General features: G+C 42.4%; 1 protein-coding gene across 6 annotated transcripts in view; it reads right to left on the bottom strand.

Moving 5' to 3' along the window:
* Nucleotides 1-22,100, bottom strand: part of GPM6B (glycoprotein M6B) — a 106,627-nt gene that overhangs the window by 5,914 nt on the left and 78,613 nt on the right. For 3 of the 6 annotated variants that reach the window (XM_074534683.1, XM_005491793.4, XM_005491794.4), the window contains exons 2-5: nt 18,768-18,887; nt 8,040-8,226; nt 4,510-4,666; nt 1,236-1,407 (exon numbers count right to left, since the gene is read on the bottom strand). In XM_074534683.1, the coding sequence (XP_074390784.1) occupies nt 1,236-1,407; nt 4,510-4,666; nt 8,040-8,226; nt 18,768-18,887 (636 nt within the window). The remainder of the gene's footprint in view (nt 1-1,235; nt 1,408-4,509; nt 4,667-8,039; nt 8,227-18,767; nt 18,888-22,100) is intronic. The other 3 variants (XM_074534684.1, XM_005491795.4, XM_005491796.4) reach the window with 1 other exon arrangement.

The raw sequence follows: 22,100 nt of genomic DNA, 5'->3' as shown, positions 1-22,100 counted from the left end.
GAATTAAGAGAAACCCAGTTTATTTTCCCATAAAACTTTGCATTTCAACCCAGCTGGTTGGAATTAGCAACTCTATATGTGGCAGGTCATTGAAATGATCTCAGGATGGCATGGCTTTCAAAATAATTTTACAGGATTTTCTTCCAAGTCAGCTTCTTCTCTGCAACTGCTACATACAATTTCAGCCTTTTATCTATTGCTTCCACCCAAAAATGTGTGGGAAGTTCAGTGACACATGTTGTCTGTTAGGGAGCTGCTCTCTCCCATCACACACTGAAACCCAAATGGTTTTACTGCTCAGGGGAACAGTACAACCCCATCCAGCACTAATGCAGCTGCAAAACAACCAGGAAAAGCAGGAAGGTGGAGGAGCACATCTCCCTTCACTCCTGGGCTTTGCTGCTGAAGAAAATGTCTTCATTTTGCTGTGAGCTGCTAAAATAGAATGTATATGTTTAACTGATTTGAAGACTTGATTTTAAAATTAGTGTGTCATTTCTTCTACTGTACTTACCTGGACAGGAGAGCAAAGCCAAACTTTCTTACTTTTTCAACTTTGAATCCATTTTCTCAGCTTTGAATTACTTAGTCCAAAGAAAGAAACATTCCGAGAAAATGCTAGCTAGAATGAAGCCAAAGGTAATGGTGACATAAGACCTTCTGCACAAGGGAAGCTGAAATTATAAACTTCAGGAAAAACTCACCTTAAGAAATGAAAAGCCTGACCTTATTTTAAATTATTGTCCCAGCTCCTTCAGATTTCTGTGTGTCATCAGAAAGCAGTATTAACTCATTATTAGTTATGGCAGACTTTTAACTGCACGTTTTTGGTTTTTTAACTGAAAGTAATTGTCAGTGCAACATTCAGACATTTACTTCATCTTGAAATGTAAAACAGTTTTCTGAAAGAACAGAATATATGCATATGGGTTCAAAACCTACAATCAGGTTATCTATTTCTCAGCACTGTGTCCAAGCAGTTTATTTTAGGGCTGATCTAATATTACAGTATTGGAGCTGCTACAAAATCATTTCAGATAAGTGACTTGTCAGTTCAGTTAAATTGATTGCATCTGGAAAGAGATCAGTGTAATGTGAATTAATTAGAAAAGTAATAGCACACTCAGAGATAGAAGATGCTTTTGCATTTGATTCATCTGATAAGGCTGAGACAGAACTACTGCAGGCAGACCGAGGAGGATGGATAAAGGATGCAATCAGGATTGAAGCGGTACCGTATTGCCTGATGTCCACGCAGATCTGGTCCCCTGGAACTGTCACATTGCTCTGGAAAGATTTGATGACTTCACAAGTTGACCAGATGTTATAGAACATAAAGACAGGCACAGCGGAGAAGCCGAAGACCCCGAGCCAGGCCACTCCAAGCACATAGGTGAGGAAAACAAACTGGGCAGAGAAAACACAAACACTTTGTGTTTATCTTTGAAAAGACTACTTAAATTTTCCTTCAAAATGTTTCAAAGTAATCTTAAGCATTCTTTCAGAATTCAAGTGAGAAAGCATTTGATTTTCAAGCACACAAAATCAGTATTCTCATTGCTTACAAATACTTTGGTAGTTTAAGTGCTACAGAGAAAGTAATTCAGACATTTCCTTTTTCATCAGCCTGCTTGAGTAAACAGATTGCCCTCATGTGAAAGAGCAGCCCATTGATTTCTCAAGATTCTCAGCTAAGCAGGGATGCTGGTTGTAGGCTAAAACCAATAAATTCCAACAAAAATCAATTTAAGGGTTTTTTTTTAAATTAACTGTAACATACTAGCATTTCTATACAACTTGCAAATCAAACCATGCAGTGAATCAATGTTCACAGAGCTCCCCCACACTCCCTGATGTATTGAAATCAATTGGGAATGTAACATTTGAAAATACCTATTTTTGCAAACATACCATGACTGTTAAGAGTAGATCAGAAGGATTCAATTGGTCTCACACTCACTGCCAAGCAGAAAATGAATTACTTCACTTTAGAAAATCATGGATTTATCCACTAAAATTTGCTGGTTTGGGTTTGCTCTTTAAAAAAAACCTGCTACATTACACGCATTTTCTTCGGTTAGATTAAAAGATGTGGCACTGATTGCTTTTCCCTTCCCTTTTCCCTCCTCTTCAAAGTGTTATGGTGAAACAGTAGCTCTGGCATCAGTTCCCAGCTCCCTCCTCCTGGTGAGAACAGGATTTGGATCCCACTTGGAAGGTGGGGGAATGCAGTTACATCTCTGGGCTCTCTTTTCCCTGTTAGCTGTGGCTGTTCTCTCTCAGCTGCAGTGGGCTGGAAAGGCTTCACTTTCAGTAAAGCACTGGAGCCCTACTACCTTAAAATTTGTGTGCCAGAGGACAACAGCAAGGATGGGAAAGGCTCTCAGGGGGAGGATTCTCAGCCTGACCCAGAACAAAGGACTGAACTAATGCTGCAGTGCTGGAAGTCTGCATCCCCACAGGTTTTTTCCAGAATAATCCTACAAGTATTTGAGCAAAAGCTGAACAGCTGGTTAGGTTTCAGTCAAGGGAGGTGGTGTGTGGGGAGGTGGAAGTTCTTGCAAAACTGTGGCCCATAAAACCCCAGGTAAACTTTAATTTATAGACAACTCCACTGGAATACCCTATTTCATATTAGATAGCACCATACACCAGACCTGTGTGTTTTGTGTGAGAATTGAAAATCCTCCCTTTGGATTTTGGGAAGGACCAAAGGTTAAAGGATTTCTGTAGATACATTACAAATAAAACATGAGTTTGCATATGTGTATGTGGAAGTGTGCATGAGAGGAAGTGCACAAAGCCTTTAAATCCTAAAATAGCCAGGAAAAAAATATACTCACTCTCACATTTAATGTGATAACTGTGGGAAATGGCTATTCTGCATTTTCAGTGCCAACACAAATAATTCAGGGAAGATGGAAGTCTGTCTTCTGTAGCAACCATATGCAAGATGGGACTGCCTTTGAGGACTTTGCTCAGTAAGGTAATGAAAGAAGGAGTAGAGGAGCTCTTGATCAAAATGGCAAAAGGTCACTGTATGTCCAAAAGCCTGTTGCCTGTACCCAGCTGCAGTCACTAGTCTGTTAAACATTTTGTGTCCTCACAAATCTTGTTCTAGCCCTAAGGTTTTACACAGCAGCACACAGGCACTTTTCCTGTCACCACCAAATATTAATGCAGCTTATTACAGCTCCAAGCCATTCCTCAGCTGGTAAAATCTCTCCTTCATTGTACGGACAAATATGGACAAACATGAAAACACATTTTTCTGCCCTATTTCCATGTGTCACACTGGTATTTGTATAAGCAGCTGACAGTCATGTGCCTGCAACTACTCAACTGCCCAAGCAATTGTCTGCACTGATGAGATGCATGGATGTGTATGTTTCTACTTTATTTTGGATCTTTTGAAAATACCGCTTTAGATCTAATTTTGCTCCTTGGTGAAGACCATACATGCTGGGAAAAAAACTGAGCAAATAGCCACTAAACTGGGAAATTATCAGATGCCTTATTTTTATTAGCTCTTGAAAGATTCAGTAAGTGCCCAACAGCACAGTGGAAAATTGCTAGCTCTCATGAAAATAAACATGCATCTCTTTTGTATTTAACCAGCTGAAAGTACATATTTTTTAAGTTCAGGATATAGACTGTATATTAAAATGCAACAATCACATCAAAAGCCTCTTCTCTTTTCACCCACACTTTCCCGTGGGTGATCTGTCATACTGCTTAGCTTCCTCCATGACTACGAGCTTTGAATTCAGATTTTCAGTAATAGCTTTGAAATCTTCTCTCAGAAACATAGTTATGGCTGTTCTTGCAGAGTGTGCCCTTGGGGACAATGTGGGTGAGAATCTGAAGTTTTATTTTTAGTTAAACTTTGCTTATAATTTTGTTCTAACACAGAAGTATGCTGAAGAGAAGATGGCTGGTAACTTCAGGGCTTTGCGAAAAAGCCTCGCTATTCTATCTGTCTGCCTTTTGCCATCTGCAAATCAATACTTGATTCAAGTGCAAAGATGTTGTGAAGCTTCATTCATTCATTACTGTTTGTTGAAGGATCCAGACACTCAAGTACAATTGACTATGGAAGTCAGAGCCATTACAGTTTGATATTTAAATAGCTCTGCAAACCACAGCCATTTTACAGTCTGCCTTTAAGCATCACTCAAGTGTTCCATGTTGAAAAGCACGAATTTCATTTTGGCTCACATTAAGTGTTTTAAAATTAGCAGTCTCCTCAGTTTACTTTAGACCAGTGGGTTCAGCTTTATGACAGGGGAGACCATGGCAGCCCTCATCCAGCCCATCTGAAGCATTTTGATTTAACCAAGCAGCCTTGGAAGTTGAGATAAGAACCAAGACATGGATTGACCTTGATCACATACAAGGAATTAAACAAAGAAGGCAGCAACATCCTGTTATTCAAAACCCAGGAATCAACCTGAACCCAACAGGTTTTAGGCAGCAAAGACTGATGTTCCCATTCCTGATCCCACTCACCATTCCACTGATGCAGCGGCCACAGGCTGTTGTTTTGAACTCTCCATGCAGCTCCTTCACAGCACTTGTTGTATAAAAACCTTCCGCCAAAAGGATTATGCCATATAAGAAGAAAAACGATGCAATGCCATAAATTACATACTGCATTAGCTGTATTCTAAAATGGAAAAGAAAGAAATAATATAATTAGATTTCAGTCCTATAAAAACAAAGTCAGTCTTCTCAAATTATAATAAATGAGAGACAACTCCTAGAAACAAAGTTCAATGCTCCTCAGCATTTGAAGCAAGCAGACTGCAGGAAAACACTGGTACAACTGTGCCCCTTCCCAGGTGAGCAATCCTGATGTGCATAAGTCTGCAGCCACCTGAGCATCCCCTGTTGGTGCTGCAGTCCTTGCACTGACTGATGTTACTCACCATGTTACAGCTGCAATTTCACACCTCCACTGTGGAGCTTTTCCTTTTTCCTCTTACTGCTCCTAACTTGGGAATGGCTGACAGGGACAATGCAGGGCTTTGAAGTGGCAAAGCCTGGAGCTGCACCCCTGACTGAACTACCAGGCTCTGTGGTCATTCCTTTGGCTTAGGGAAAGGAAGCAGTCCCTGAAATTCACCATTTCCACCTGTGAAATCCAATTAACTTAAGTTTGCAAAAATTTCTGAATTCAGCAATATTTTATATTTGATATAAAGCTCAGCAAACATGCAGTGACTTCTCCCGAGGCTGCCCTACTGCCTGAAAGAGTAGTTCCCAGTGAGCTGGTAGTTTCAGTGCTTTAAGTCACAGCAGTGTTGAGTGTCTCAAAATGTTTGTTGGTGTTGTTTTTAATGGAAGAGTTATTTAGGAAATGCTTCTGTTTTAGGTACTCTGGAACCACTCAGAGGAAGATCATCTCAGGGCACATGGTATAAGCACTTCCCTCAGATTTTATTTGAGAAAGTTCTTGATTTCTTAAAAATCTACCATCTGCAATGACACTCTAACAGTATTTTTCCTTTAGCTAAAATAGGTAGATGAAAAGAATAATTTCTAAATACTATCAATCAAATTCTGTATCCAAAGCTAATTATTTTGGAGGACCAGAATTCCAGATCTTCCATACAACCTTTCAGGTCTTCAAAAGTCATTTTTTGTTATTAGCACGATTTCTCTGGAACTTTTTAAAATTAATTTGATTGTTGGGATGGTTATTTTTGATGAAGTTATTCATAGAACTAAGAGGTTAATTTTATACATCCACACTACCAGTTTTCTGAGGATAAGTATGCTTTACTCAAGATATTTTTTCTGATTCTTGCCATTCTCCACCAAGTAGCTGCTGGAATAGATCTCCAAAGAGTATCTGAATGTTTTAGCTTAAGGAAAATTGATGACTACCATTTATATAGTTAAATGTTACCCTTGTATCAAAATAGGATATTGCTCATTTAAAATTTTATGTGGGAAGTGTTATCTTTGTTTTCCAAACTGATTAAAAATAACTGGATAAATCTGTTACATCTATGCTGTAAGGAACAAAAAAAATAATTCAGGATTTGAGAGAGTCTAGAAGAAATCATTTCACCATCATTAATAGTCCAGGAGAGATCCAATGCATTCTACCAGAAATCAGTAACAGGAAAAGTGGTTACAAAAGTCTATTCCAAAGGGTGTGTTACTAACTCTTTTTTTTTTTTTAATGTTGCTGTAGCCTCAGATTTGCCCCTTTCTAACACCTCTTCTCCCTTCTCACCCCCTTGGCTCCACAGTGGTGAGCCCTGAGCTGCTCTGGTAGGAATTATGCATTTCCCCAGCTGCTGGTGCTGACATGACAAGAAACATTGTCAACAACTCTCCAAAACATAAAACTTGCTGCCTGTGACTGCTGCTTTTGCAATTTCTTCTATTTTGCTCAAATGGAAGCTGATGCAAGCACAGGGTGTTTTGTTACCCAGCTGCTGAAGAACAGCTGCTTACATTTTGTCACTAATTTTGTATAACTGCAGGGCCCTGGTGGCTCATGCCCTGGAGCTGGGGACACACTGCCAGCCACAGCCAGGGACTGAGTGTGGGCAGTGCTGGAAGGGGGGATCCAGTGGGGAGCAGCCCCAGAGCAGGTCAGGGTACAGAGGGTCCTGTGGACAGGGGAAGCCCTGAAATGGTGCTGTGGACCAGCCCCAGTGCCCAGAGGGCATGCAGCAAACTGGCAGGTCTATGCCTGCAAGCACACATAGGGAATCAGGGAGAACAGAAATTAAAAAGAAAGTAAGAATTAAGTGTGCTGCACAGGGCCCTGATATCAGAGTCTTCAATATCACCTGTCTGGCTTGCTGCCTGTGCACTCCTGTATGAACCATGCCCACTGTGCTCATCCCCTCATCACAGCCATACATGGCCAGGCTGGCTGCTGGACATGGGACCTGAGGCAGCACTCCAGGCCTTCCTCTCACCTCACAGAGAAGCCTTGGGAACATAAATGACCCAAATATTTCACCTGTGGTTATATCCAAAGGCTACATTTGCAGATCTTTCCACTTTTTCTCTCCTTTTTCTCCTCTACTAGTCCAGCTTCTTCTGAAGAGGGATGGTCAGAACCATGCTTCTTTGTTATTCCTGATATCCCTTACAACTGCATGTCATCAACAAAAACTAAATCTACTCTTAAAATAAAATTGTTACCCCTTGTTCTGTTACAACAGGCCCTGCTACAAGTTGCTCTTCAGCTCTCTTGTAGGTCCCTTTAGGTGTTGGAAGGTTGCTCTAAAGTCTCCCCAGAGCTTTCTCTTCTCCAGGCTAAACAGCCCCAGCTCCCAGCCTGTCTTCACAGAAGAGGTGCTCCAGCCCCCATACCATCTTGGTGGCCTCCTTTGGAGTCACTCCAACAGGTCCATGTCCTTCCTGTGTTGAGCACACCCAGAGCTGGGTGCAGCACTCCAGGTGGGGTCTGACCCGAGCAGAGGGGCAGGAACACCTCCCTCACCCTGCTGGTCACACTGCTTTGGATGCAGCCCAGGATAAAATTGGCTTCCTGGGCTGCTAGTGCACATTTCTTACTCAAGTTCAGTTTTTCATCCAAGACCACCCCCAAGTCCTTCTTGGCAGGGCTGCTCTCAATCCCTTCATGTGTCAGCATGTATTGATACAGGGCATTGCCCTGACCAGGTGCAGCACCTTGCACTTGCTGCTGGTGAGCAGCATGAGGCTCACACTGTCCCACTCCTCAAGGCTTTCAAGGTCCCTCTGGGTGCCATCCTTCCCTTCACGTAAGCAAACTGCATCACTCAGCTTGGGTGCCATCTGCAAAGCAGCTGGGGGTGCACTCCATTCCACTGTCTGATACTGCTGAAGATATTACATAGTGCTGGTCCCAGGATAAGCAGATACCAGGACCCTTTGACTCTTTGCACGTGAACACCAGTAAATGACCAAGCGCCGTTACAAAAACAAGCAACCTAAAACTGAGGGATGGAGACTGAGGTTTGAATCCATCTCTGCTTGTTTAGCATGAGGGTGTTATGATGAATAATGGGACTGGGAGGCATACTTACACTTCACTCAGCAAAGCATGGTCACTGGCAGTCGTGGAGAAGTGCTGCTCGAGGATAGACACGGTTCCCGTGAGCGCCACGTGGCCGCAGCCACAAAACAACGCTACCCCCGAGAAGCAGAGAATGGTTGCCACGAGTGAAGCATATGGCACTCCTCCTAGGCACTTAATGCAACATTCAAAGCAACCTAAGCAGAAGAGAGAAAGCAAAAGAAATGTCATGAGCAAAAAGCAAATTATGAGGAAAAGAATATTCGTCCTCCACTTGGTAAAAGCCAGAGGGAATAAAAGGCCCAGGCATTGACATGCTAAGCAAAAAATCTATAGGTGGTACAAGACAGCATCACCCTCTAAAGCAGTGACCTACAGATCTGTTGGTATGGACTCAAAGCCCAGAAAGTGGGCTGAGTGCTCCTGTCTTTACAGGATCAAGAGGAGATCGATGAGACAGCCTATGAAATGGAAAAAGCAAAAAAATCACTGTCTAAAGTGATCCATTGCAATTCAGCTGCTCATCTAGAGCTCACCATGTTTCAGCTTTACTAATGGCACCTATGCTGGCAGCACTCTGGGAGCTAGACAGGCAACTACTCAAGACAAGGAAGCCTTTTGGAAGAGCAGGAGATGCTTTGGACTTTCATTAGAAGATGAATACATTTAGGTCCACAAAACTTAACTACACCACGCTCTCCCAGTACTCCCAAATTACCTTTTTATATAAATCCACATGATATTATAGGGATACAGATACTTTTACAACAGAACAATTGAATGGAGTCCAAAGAGTAACAATTTTTGTCAAGGGCAGATGCATGAAGCTCTATTACATAGACAGTACATTTCCAGCTTTTTATAGGATACACTGGATTTACAGTGATCCCTGAATACAGTTTGCAGTATCACGATCAAGTGAAATGCATTGTTTAACTGGTCTGAGTTAACAAAACATCCCCCCCAGAGCTGCTATTTGTATGAACACTGCAATAAGGAGGTTGCAGCTGAATTGCCAGGTTTGTTCCAACTGCGTGGCCCGAAAACCCATCTGCTTACAAAGCTGGGAAATGTAAATCGGAAACAAACGCAGCTTTTAACTGCGCTGTAATGGTAATGGCAATCCATAGCAATTCACTACTTCAGGGTGATGGCATTAAGCTGTCCCCATTAATGTGCATTTCATACAACTGCAAAGAACACAAGCCATTAAGACAATGCTTAATGGAGCGGCCAGCGTCGCAGGACAGCCACTGCTGCTATGGCAAGGCGCTGCATGGACAAAGCATTTGAAGGCAAGGAGACAGCTGGCAAATGAGGACATCACATCTTCCCACCCAAAAAATTCCTCACAAAGATCAGCAAGTCTCCAGCCACCACATAAGGCAAGTTTATTTTTATCCCCCTCCCTTTCCCACTAATGAATGAGTTGCAGAGCAGGCACTTCTGTGAGGCACTGGGGAATAATATGCATCTGATAATTGAAAGATTTCCCATTCCATAAGTGAGAAACTCTTCTTTTAGAGAGTCACTAGCAAATGCCCTACTCAGGCTTAAGCAGCTATCACCATCAAAATTACTTACTTCACTAACTGCAGACAAGATTTGATTGTACAGAAACAAGCCTGGGAAGGTTTTATAGTCAGTCCACAGCTGGAGTCCACTCAATAGGAACTATCTTCATGACAAAAATACTGCCAAATAAGCAAACACTGCAGCTCGGTAGTGACAGGCCAAACAAAATCCAAATGAACGCTATCAGAGGAAATCATCTCTGGCTTTCATTTTATCACAGAGGTCCAGGGCTGAGTTCAGACAACAAACCTTGCAGAGCAATCCTCTTTGGGGAATCTGCCTGAGAGAGCTCACATGCAAGAGCAGCCACACATGTGAGCCTGGCTCTCTTCCGCAGCATCTGGTCCAAACCTCCCAGAGTTAATCCAAGAAATGCATGCACCTGGTGCAGGATTAGCCATGCAAGATTATCCAGAAGTAACCATGCTCTGACCCAACAGACAACACACTTGTGGTCACAGCACAAAACAAACCACCTTTCGAGCCACAGACCCAACACCTGATCATTGCTTAGTGTGGAGAGGTTGATCACTTAAATTGTGCTGATCCCACAGACTGCTTTAGTGAAGGATCCCATCAAAGACAGAAAATAAAACAGCTGGAAGCAAAACCAAGAGATTGACAGGATCCAAAAGGAAAGCTGTTGGTTTCAGAAAATGGGAGCAGCCTGACTAAGCTAGGAACTGGTGTAGACCCAGGATTGATGTTTAATACCCAGCTTTCCAGGCCATTGGCAGAACTTTTGCCCTGAGGAGTTTTTTGGATCCCTTACCCAAACACATGACAGTATCTGCCACTAATCCACAGACCCTCAAACACAAGGTAACAGTGGCAGACCCCCTCTCACCTCTCAGCAACTGGCAGCCACACACTTTGTCTTTGTGGCCATACTCTTTGTCTTCCTCTGCAGTCCAAGTAAAAAGGCATCAGATAATTTGAGCGGCCTTCATTTTCTCAGTGCAGAACAAAGCCAAGGGTATCTTGGCTTTAGACACCCTCAGAGGTGTCTAAAGCAACCGCATTATTTTGAACAGAGAAAACTGCCCAAATGTGGAACTGCAGGAACTACTCACCTTGACCCCAAGGCTAAAACAGGAATCAGAGAGACTTTGGTACACCTGGAAACAGCACACAGCCAGCTTGCAAGCACATGAAGCATCCCAAACCAGCATGTTTCCAAGAGACAGCATCCATCCATACACTGTCATTCTGCACCCAAATTGACAGCAGAGCTGCACAGCCTCCTGCCAGAGGGTAACTAACTGCAGGATGCAACCTCATCTCAGTGCTGGGGCTGCCAGGCCTCCCCCCAGATCCCACTGTGAACACTCTTTATGAGCAGTTTAAAGCCATGCCTAGCCCAAGCAATACAGCCAGTTTTATAATTTTAACACATTTAAGCCTAAAACTGTACTGCTAAGAGCAGCTTTCAAAACTAGCTAAAATTTGAAGCTGATCAAGAACTGAGATACGCTTACCAAGCTTCCCAAAGAAGCACTGAAGCAAAGCAGAGGATTTCTGAAAACAATTAAAAAGCTTTCCAGGAAACCTTTATGTTCTCTCTCTGCAACACTAAGTCAGCAAATATCTTCACACAGTACAGCTGAAACCCCAGGAAGATGTTTGCCTAGCTCATGTTCACAAAATAACGTGCTAACGCTCTGATGACAACTGCAGGCTGAAAGCCTGTGAACTCAAGCTGACAAAAATAAGTAGCATTAAAAACAAGTTCAGCTCAAATTTTCTGCTAGTTTTCACTTTCCATATGGCCAAAGTGCTGCACTGTTCAGCTGTATATCCACTTCCAATGAAACAGTGTAAAACTATTTAAATATGAAACTGTGCAGCGCAAACACACATCACTGCATCTTCCCTTTCAATGGCCATTTTGTGCAAGGCATCACTAGAACCTTTTGTGCAACTCAGCAGAATAAAAACATTTTTTGTCCTCAGGCTGGTGAGCAGCAGTTGCCATGGAGGCAGGTTAATAACAGCCCAATGATTTGCCCAGAGCTGCCTGTGATCTTGGCTACAGATTTAACACACTCTCAGAAGGAGGCCAGCTAAAACAAAGACTGAGATTATTCTCTAGGGAATGAATGCTATTAAACACACACAAACACACACAAATATTCTTGCTAAAGGACAAAAATAAAGAGAAGAGAAAGAAACAGGAACTGGCTATTCTTTTAATCTCCTGGCAGCTATCAGTCACAGGAAATTGGTAAAGGATGAACCTACATATGTACATAAATCAGCAATTGGTTGCTTAATGTATGATGAACAATTATACAATCTGCTCAGCACTGTACAGCCTACTGCATGCATGCAGGGGCTTAGCCATTCAATTTCCCATGCCAAATGGTGATTGTGTGGCTAAACCTCCTTTGGTACTTTAAGTACAGCTTTAAGATTTAAACTAAGAATGGCAAGGTAATAGAGAATTAATGGAAAATGGTCTTTAAATAAAAAGAAAAAAGAAGCAGTTCTCACACAGTACCTTATCCTATTAAGGTCAAATCTGTGTTCTGGAAATTACAAAAGACAATGCAATAGGATCAGGTAGCTTCCTTGAGTATTCCTAGGGCTTGCTCTAGGAACATAATACATCAGTTCTTGAAGCCCAGACTTGAAAAGCTGAGACAGGTTGATGTTCACAAAGCTCTCCCTCAAAGCAAAGCATGGAAAATATGCTGTAAAGAAAGAATATTCACACCTCTTGGAAAGAAAACCAGCCTATTGTCTAATGTTCCACACACCTCCTAGGCTGAACTAGTGCCTCAATGCATCTCAGGTTCTAACCACTGCCCCATAGTCAGGGTCACTATGGAACAAAATAACACAGAGCCAAGAAAAGCTGAAAGGAGCTTTGAAAAGTTTTCAATTTCAGGGAGCTAAACCTCCAGGATCCTGTAGCTGTTAGTTCCCACTTTCTTTTCCTTAGAAGTTTGGTTTCTTCCTCTCCCATGAAAAATAAAAGCAATGGGCATCATTTTCTCCTCGTCACTTACTTCCTGTAATTGTGTAACACATTTTTAGAAATGCTGGCATGTCAGACACCAGCCCAGTTAATACACAGTAGAAATTGCACTTCATGTTCCACCACAGAACCACAATCTCTGTTGGCTTCAGCACCACAGCTCAGGGAGCACATGGGGAGGAACTGTTCTGACAAAAGGAAGGTTGCAAGAAATCCAAGGGGAAAAAAAGCACCAGATAAGACCTTAAATGAAAGCACTAGATAACATCTTAAATGCAGCCATAGAACTAAATCGGGCTCATTATTACACATCCACAGGAGCCTAGTGTTGGTAGCATCACTCCCAATTCACAAATAAATGTAAGAGGACAACTCAGTACTTGACATTTACCTCCCGCTTTCCCCAGTGTTGAAGACTACCCAATAGCAAGCATGAATAATACCCTTGGAGGCCTAAACCACCACGGATTTTTGTCAGAAAATGAACTTTATGTCAATGAAAGCAACTGTCAATTTTACTGTCTGCCACCCACCGTATGTTTGAAAATTTCCATTCTGAATGGCTTATGCATGCTAGGATGTACATTTTCCTACCTGCTGCATGATAGGCAGCCACAGGAGAATCAGTGAGCAATGTGGGAATAGGCTAATACTTCAGAAGTAAAATTGGAATTTACCTCTTTCTTCTCTGCATGAGACTAAGCCAGTATAAGGTAACTCCTCACATCTGTCACCCACACCTGCCGCCAAGGGTCAGTGGTAACAACACAATAAGATAAAATATTTCATCTTACAAGCGTAAGTTTAAAGCCTGTGACAAATTTATCTCCACACTTTAATAAGGGACTAAATTGAAAAGGCTCAGCATTAAATCACATGGAAGTCTCTGTCCACACTCTATCCTTACTCATTCCTCTTCTTCTCAAATTTTGCTGATTTACAAAACATGACACAAAGCAAAAACTGCTGTTACTATTTAGAATAAATGTTCACTCACCACTGGATTAACATTAAACAGATTAAATAAGCAATGAACTCAAATAGCGAAAATCCTTTCTTCTCTTCCCACAAACCACTTATGGCTCTTCCACAGAAACTTCCTTTCATTATTTCCTAATTTTGCCTTTTTGTACTACACAAATAAAAAGTTGTGAAATTAACTTTTACTGAAAATTAACTCATAAGAGCCAGAAAACTTAATGTAAATGCACTTTAGTCTAGCCAGATTGATAATCTCCCCAGTGTATCTGCATTCCCGTTTTCCAGGGTTATTAATCAATAACTCCTTCCCGGCCAGCAGAGTCCCTGTGGTGAGGGGACATGACCTTTGGAGAGCACTGCCATCAGGGCTGCCAAGAAGGATCAGACCTGAAATGCAGCAGGAGCACCTCTGTTATCCCTCCAAGTGGCCAGCACAAGATGCTTCTTTCAAGTAAAAACCTGTGAGATCTGGGGTAGCCTGGTCCATCCAGTAAACCTCACCCCAACCTCTACTATTTAAGAGCTACCTGAAGAACAAGTAGCTCCTTTCTGAAGATCATCAGCTTTCATTGTAACTTCTCCAGTTGTTCTCAATACAGATACAAGATATTTGGTTTCAGCACTGTCATACAGCTAGTTCCCCTCTTCTGAGAAGGTATTTATTCTCTGTTATCAGTTAGATGCTTCCATATTCTTGTGCAGATGAGAACTAAAAGTCCTCACACCTCCTGTGCTGGAAACCAACACAGAGAATGCAGGAGAATTGCTGCACACTAAGAATAAGCATCTCACAGCCTGGAGGAACCATTAGCAGACCCTTCTTCAAATCCACAAACCAAAAGAGTATTGCTGTGGTACTCTATGAGAAATGATATCAAGTGCTTCCTGAATTTGTCTGCAAAAATACAGTAAGCACAGGTTTAAAATCAAGCACTTTTTTTTCTTCTACCATGAGTAACAAAAAACCCCACAAACAAACAAACAAAAAAGCTCAAACAAACCAAACAGCCTTTCAGAAGTTATCAATATTATCTACAGTAAAAGCTATTTTTTTTCTCTCACTAAGGAAAAAATGATGTTCAAACAGGAAAAAAGGCTGTTTCACTATGGCAAGATTTGTTTCTTCTGAATGGTGTTAAATGATGCAGAGTAGACTCTAAGAACAGATAGCAGTAATCATAACCTTTTTGTTTTCTTCCCTCCAAATCTCTTCTTCCCAAATCAGCAGTTCTTACAGGAAAAAAATTGCACTCCCATTGCTGGACCCAAACCTGTTTCATGCAAAGACAGATTATCCAAATGTGTTTTTACATGCCTTATCTAGTTTACCTTCTTCAGATTTAGCGAAATAAACACACTCCCCATCTGTATCATTCCAACCTCTGCAAGGCTCATTAAGCTCACAGGTGTTCTGAAGTTATCTTTTTCAGGCAGTAAAATCCTCAGAGCAGGAATCACTACATCTATCCTTATTGCAAGTGCCCATCCCAGCTGTTTGCTGTTTGCTGTATGAGAGAAAGGAGTCAGACCTGCACAGGAGGAACACTGCTGCCCCACAAGATGGTGGGATGACAGTTGCTCTTGTCCAGCTTTAATGCTTTTGGACAGAGGTCTGGCAGGACTTCATTTTATGTCATGTCTTCTCTGTTTTAGTTTTGGCCTATGAAACAGTGGAATCCATAGCAGAAGAAAAATACCTAATTTATACCTTGGAAAAGGCCTTACTTCAAATAGGTTTCAGTGGGAATTCTTGAGGGATATTTCTTAGCTGTAAGCTACTTCTGCAGGAAAAAAATTAAGCTGGTGATTTGAAAAATAGACTTCTCACATAAGGGACAGATCAGGCATTATTGATAAATGCTTTGGTGTTATTTCTCCTGGAGACTTGTTCTAGCATTTACTATCCAAAATAACCTTTGGGATTCAGTGCAGCCTGAGCATGTGGAAATGCTCATTGGCATGCAGAGCTCAAACACATTGCACCAGCATGGGCAGCTTCTGGTCCAAACTGGGGCTGTAACTCTCAGCTGAAACATCAACAACTCACTGCTCAACAGGCCTGAAGACTCTCCCTTCTTCCTGCCCTTGCTCAGGTCTTCCTGCCCTTGCTTCCCTTATTTTTTCCTCCTTGAAGAAACACTTGGGAAGTTCAACACGCTGGAACTGCTGCTTCAAAAGGTGCTAGCCCAGGAGATAATTTTGGACAAACTCAAGGCAGAAAGGTAAAAGAGATGAAGTAACAGGCAAACTGCCAAAGACATCCAAATGCCTGAAGGTCTAGACAAGCTCAGTGTAGAAATACAAAGGCACCTAAGCATTTTGGTTTCATGAGTGACTTCCTTAGCTCTGTGAAAATCTTTAAGGACATGGAGTTTCCTTGATCCAACCATCCTCCACCCCCACCTGTATCTTGGCTGACGTGATTTTGAAAGCCGACTTTTACTTTAATCAAAGGTGAATATCTTACCTGGAAGAATGGAGTTGAAACTCTTAGCTCCACCTTTTAGCCAGCTGTAACTCACCTCACCCTCCACCAGCCTTCAGCACCCAGCAGGAGAGCAAGACTTTAGCCTCACTGGATTCCAGCCACCGCTATTGACCGCCTCCCCAGTTGACTCCTCCCTAAGCTATAAAGAAGCAAACAAGAAACACAACCTCTCTCTCCCTAGAGCTCAAAACAGGGCCAAAACTCGTGTGTTTGTGCATTGTGCATGTGTGTGTTTGTGTGTGTATGTATTCCAGCCTGGCAGATCTCAGATTCAGAAGGTAAATTCTCAATTTAAGAGATAACTGAATATGCGAAGATCTTCCCAGATATTCACTCAACTATGGAACAAGAGGAGCAGTGAGAGAACTGAACTGTAACTGCAGAAGCCCTTTGTTCTGCAGCTTTCATGCTATTATTTCCCCAGCTAAATCCCCACATCATTTCCAAAACTTGAGCCTGTTTCAGCAAAGGAGCAGTAAGGCTGTTTCAGTGAGATACTCCACCTTCACATGCCCTTATGTGCTCACAGAGCAGCTGAAACACCTCCCAGCATCTGGGGGAAGCAGGTTTAAAAAAAAAAATAAATTCCATAAAGCAAACAACCTGGAATTGTGCCTACAGCTAAGCTCATCTTAAACAACCACTGCAAAGTTTCTCTTTCTAGAGAAAAAGATGGGCACTTTGCTTTCTGGGAAAAAAATGTTTTAGCATTTTGAAAGGCTCATTAAGCTTGCAGGTGTTCTGGGGATGTCTTGGCTCCAGCATTGCAGTGAATCTCCCACACTGACTCTTCCCTAGTTGCTCAAGAGCTGGATTCAAGCTTAAATTAGGGAAGTGAGATCATGTTGTACCTGGAGACGCTGGGAGAAGAAGTGAATGCCATGAGGACTGCCACAGAGGAGCCCTCATAGTGATGCCCATCTGGACACTGACAGAGGAGACAAAGGCACCCAAGAAAGCCTGTGGTTTGTCAAGGGAGCAGAGGTTATCTCAGCACAGCAGCCAGTGCCACCCAGCAGTGGGGAGCTGTAGGCCAGTGCTGAAGGGAGGTGTTTTATAGCAGGCATTGGTGTTGGGACTGAAGTGACATCTCCCCTGCAAGCTAAGAGAATAGAGAAAAGACCAGCATTTTCACAGTGGCTAATCCATCACTGGCAGGTTGGTTTTACTCAAGACCCATTCAGAGAGGTTTCATTTTTGCCTAAAAGACTTTTAATTTCTTTAAGTGCATTTAAAACATCTTCCCTTGAGCGGGCATTTCTGGGCTTTGGTGAGCATGGGGGGCTTTTCACCATCACCAAGAACCCTTTCACCCTCAACTCCTTCATGACAGGCATATTTACCTTCATGATAGTTCAGAAAGATTCCCAAGGCAGACTGACAAGGGTTCAGTTGCCTAAACAAGGGTTTCTAGCACCATTTTAGGTGCCAGACTCCCAGCTGCTGTAACAGAAGGCTGTGCATCTCTGTGTCCTGGCTCATCTGTGCCAGCACATATGGACATGTCTCATCACTGGGGACAGCTGAAGGGGCCCAAGACCCCGATAACCAGGATCTAGCCTGCTCCTTCCACATCCTTCACAGCTCAGGGAGGCAGCATTCATAATCTACCACTACTCCCTGAAGCATTTCCTTTGTGTGTAAAATATCCCATGTGTACTAAACGTGAGGCTTGGAAATGTCTTCTAGCAGCCCCAAGCCTGTCACCCAGGTAACTCATCATAAAATATTGATACTGAAGACAGATCAAAATTTGTGACCTATGTATTTTTGGGGAAAAAAAGCCATTTGAAATAGATAAACATTTGAATCCTAAAGCACAAGAGTATGAAAATATGATGGGAAGGGGAAGGATGAGGCAGCAAGCTTTGGTGAATATTTCCCTGCATTGCTATTAAAGTCTTTGATGCGGAGGCAGGCCTCTCCAGCAAACAAGCTGTCAAGCAGGCTTCAGTCACTCAGCTCCATAAAGAGAGGAAAATTCTGGATTGAGCTAGCTGCAAAGGCTGTCTCTGAGCATATACACCCCTTGCTGTGCTATCCATCAGTCAGACTGGAATTTTCTAATGTGATCAATCATGGCTTCATTTCAGGTGCTTTTCTCAGATGCTTCAAAACTCAATTCCCCCACAGACCCTTAAAATAAGGCTTCATGAAAAGTAAATAGGATCTTCTTGAGGTCTCAAGCCAGACACCAAAACGACAGGCATGGAGAATCACCAAACCATTTTTACAGCCTCACCTGAAATCCTCCTCTAGACTCTCACAGATGCATTTAGTGCTTCTAGCAAGGGAAAATTGCAAACCAAACCACAGGATATTGTCTAGGAAGCACAGGCTACCAGTGAGTCAGATTTGCTGTCACTGCTTTAGTGTCATTTCTGCATTTGTGGCTGATAAGTCTGATAGATTCATCCACATAAACCCCCAAACTATTTCATCTCATCCATAAACAATTTTGAAGCAATTGGGAGCACAGATAAAAGGAAGCTGTCCCTCACACCACACATTGTCTTTTAAGCATTAACAAGGAAATTCAAATTTATGTCAAGTATTCATACAAAAAGAAGTAGACTCCTTACAGCCTTAACAAATAAAACAAGAAAAACAGAGGAACTTTTATCTTAAATTGTTAGGACTACTGCAAAGCATTAAGTTTATGCTACTACCATTTCTGAACTCTTCATTTCCCTTTCACCCAGCCCTTTATTTACCTTGAATCCCCAAAGGACTAATATTGCCTCTCAATGCTGGCACATGATGGTACCGGTGTGGCCTTGAACTCCTGTACATCCAGTGGTACCTGCCAATTTCCATTTCTGGTCTGGTGATCACTGCCAATTTTAGGTGGTAAAAAGTCAGTGTCACCAGCAAGTCTTAGTTCAGTACTTTCAGTCATTTAACTTTAAAAACAAGAGCCCAGAAAAACACACGGTAGTTTCAGAATTGAAACAACATAACCTTACAGACTAAGGGAAGAGATTAGGAGGGATGATCAAGAGGGAAATGCTCACACAGGTGTTAAGAAAGGTTGAATAGCTGAAACTCTACCTAGGATTTGAGTTAAAACACATAAGGAAGGGCCCTCTATTCCTTACCCCCACCCACTCTCATGTGTCCCTCTCTTTGTCCATGACAAAAAGCTCTGCTCCAGCAGAAAAGGAAGGTAAAGTCATGGAAAATCACATTACCTGTTTTTTAAAAATACTCTAATGCTGTCAAAGAAAAAGGTTATTGCTTCATGTCAAGGTAGGGCAAACACAGAGGTTTGCACTGATACTTTCCTACATTAGAAAAAAATTTTTTTTTTATATATCACCTAGGCTTTATTTCACCTAGGCTGTGCTCACATCCAAAAATCTGGACCAAGTGTGTTGAAAATTATTTGTTTCAGGTTCAAGAGCAGTCCTGCTTCTCCTTGTCTTTTCAGAGGAAGCCCATCAACAAGACCCACATGCAGTAACTCACCTCACCCACTCACACACTCATGGCACACTCACTGGCACTGGGTTTCTGTGCCCCTGAGGAGGCAGGAAACAGCACCAAACCACTTCTGAGCCTACATGTCCCCATTGCTACCACTGTGGCCTTGTCAAAGCTCTCAGGGTGACACTGACAGACCTTTATTCAAAATGCACCAGAGTCCCCCTCTGCAGGGGCTAAATGAGAAAGCAACCATTATATCTGGCTGAAGCAAATCTAATTCAGCAGCGTTTGGGCATGTGGAGAACCTGAAGGTTGTCATCTACTGTAGACTAGATTACAGACAAATTTCAAGGGGAAGGAGAAGTAGAAATGCCATAAATTTCAAGCCTATGAGAGGCTCAGAAAGTCCTGGACCCAGTCCCTCTCATATGGTTTGGCTGCTTGTGCAATGAGGAGTTTGGCACAGCCACATTTGCATATGTCAAGAAGAGAAAAAAAATCTCAGCCTTGAATCCAAATGCTGGATCTAGAGATAAAAACCAAGAATTTGTTGGTCTTCTTTATCAGCAAACAAATTCCAATACTAAGAGTCTTTTGGGTTTTCTACATAAATTTAGCATCAATAGCTCTCTAAAGGATGCTTTATGGCTTGGTAATTTCCCCCTCTCTGCATCTCACACACAAACCAGCAAGCAGGTATCAGTAAATCTTCCACAGAAGACATTATTCTGTATTGTGTGGCTCATTCTTCCTCTTAGGAAAGACAATTTCCACATCTTATGAGCATAACAAAATTCAAAATGTGTTGAAAGTACTGTTCCAAAATGACTCCACACTCTCAGGATGATGTCATCTCCTTCTGCTTAGAGAGGAACAATCCTGCTTGGGAGATCACAAGGAAAGCCATAAAAATGGAATTGGATACAAAACGGAAAACAAAATTCTTCTCTAGTACATCATACTTCTTCTCCTTCTCTGCCTCCCCAATGTCTGCGCCCTGCCTTTTTGAGGCTACTTACTGGACACTGGTAACATTCAGATTTCTTTTTTTTAAATTAAGATTAAAAGTAACCAGCTGCAAAGACTTCCAAAAAGAAAAGAATTATTCATTTGTACTGCAGCAGCATCTAAGCCAAACCTTCCACATCAAGAAGATTTTATCCTACTAGCTTGAACCCACAGTTTGAGATTTCTCCTGCAGTGGCCACAAAAAGCACTTGTTCAGAGCAGCAGAGCAGGCAGCTCCTTTTCTCCCTTAGCCTGGGGGAATGTTGGTGAAGTCACCTGTCTGCTGTACAAACATCAAACCCTGAAACACAGAGACATCATGTAAACTTTGTAGCATCATTTCTGTAAGCGAAAATATTCTATGCAGTTGGTTTCTTTAATTAGCAATTTCTGGTTTTGCAGTAACAGGGCTCCTTTCATTAGCTGGCAGTTCAAACTACATAAGGAATCTCAGTTTTTCCACTGAGCACTGGCTCAATGGAAAGAGCCACTTAGCAGTGGCTGTTTGGTAGCCCTTAGTGCATGCCTGGCACGACCTTTGAAGCTGAAGAGCATCTTGGGTGACTCTGCTGGGACCCACCCAGGTCCACTCATGTAAAATCCATACCAGGTCAAAAGCTACCCAGGCTTCAGTGGCTTAACAGCTGCTGCACACAGTCCATATCCACTGGAATTTAACTCTGTACCCTGAATCATTGGGAAAGGGAACAGGCTTAAGGGTGTCTTTTACCTTTTGCTTTTTGAGTAACTAACTGCACTAATTGCATTCCCTGGTCTAGGTAACAATATCCTCCACCCACAGCCAAAGTCAAGGACTCCTGCCAGAACCAGGTTGTCCTCAGTCCTGCACAGACACAGCAGCTACTGAACTGACAATGCTTCCATGTCACACCATGCAGGCACACGGATGGAGACCGTGGTGTTCAATATTCATTGGGATGAATCATCCTGCATGCCTGTAATCAAACTCACAGTGCTCAACATCCTCATGCTTGCTGCCTTTATCTTTTGGGTTCAGAGGAAACACAATTTTAATATTCATCTGTCTCAGCGGATGAAGCAGTCCATGGGAGCAAAGAGAGGGTGTTGTTTGGTCATTGATGATCTGGTGATGAATTGTGGACAAGGAGCAAGGCTGGGCAGAAAATGGGGAAGGGTCAGAGTAACTGAAGGAGGTCTTCCCCCCCTCTTTGCCCCCTTTGCTCCTGCTGCAAAATCCATTGTGCACACACAACCCAGTGCCATCTGGGTTTCCCCCACCCCCGTTACCATATCCCATGGCACATATGTCTAAGTTTTCTGCTTTCATGAGGTTGTTCAGACCAGTATGAGTGCATGGTCTGAGTATTTTTCAACCCCCTCCTATTTAGAAACCAAATCCTATTCATTAAAACCTAAATCACTAAGCCTGCCAAATTATCATCCCCAGAATATCGTGTGTCCCAGATTCTCCCAGGGCTGGACCTCTCTTCCTACAGTCGTATTCTTCAGGGACTTATGCTTACGGCAGTAATTGTTGTCAGTGGATCTGAAACACCAATCAACTGCTTAAAATGGGGGGAAATATGCAGCATACTAAATATCTTTGAATGGCTTGACAGCTCTGATACCAC

This window comes from Zonotrichia albicollis, chromosome 2 (assembly GCF_047830755.1).
Source record: "Zonotrichia albicollis isolate bZonAlb1 chromosome 2, bZonAlb1.hap1, whole genome shotgun sequence".
Classification (NCBI taxonomy): Eukaryota; Metazoa; Chordata; class Aves; order Passeriformes; family Passerellidae; genus Zonotrichia; species Zonotrichia albicollis.
Note: the sequence above shows the minus strand (reverse complement) of the source record. Positions and strands in the feature narration are given on the sequence as shown.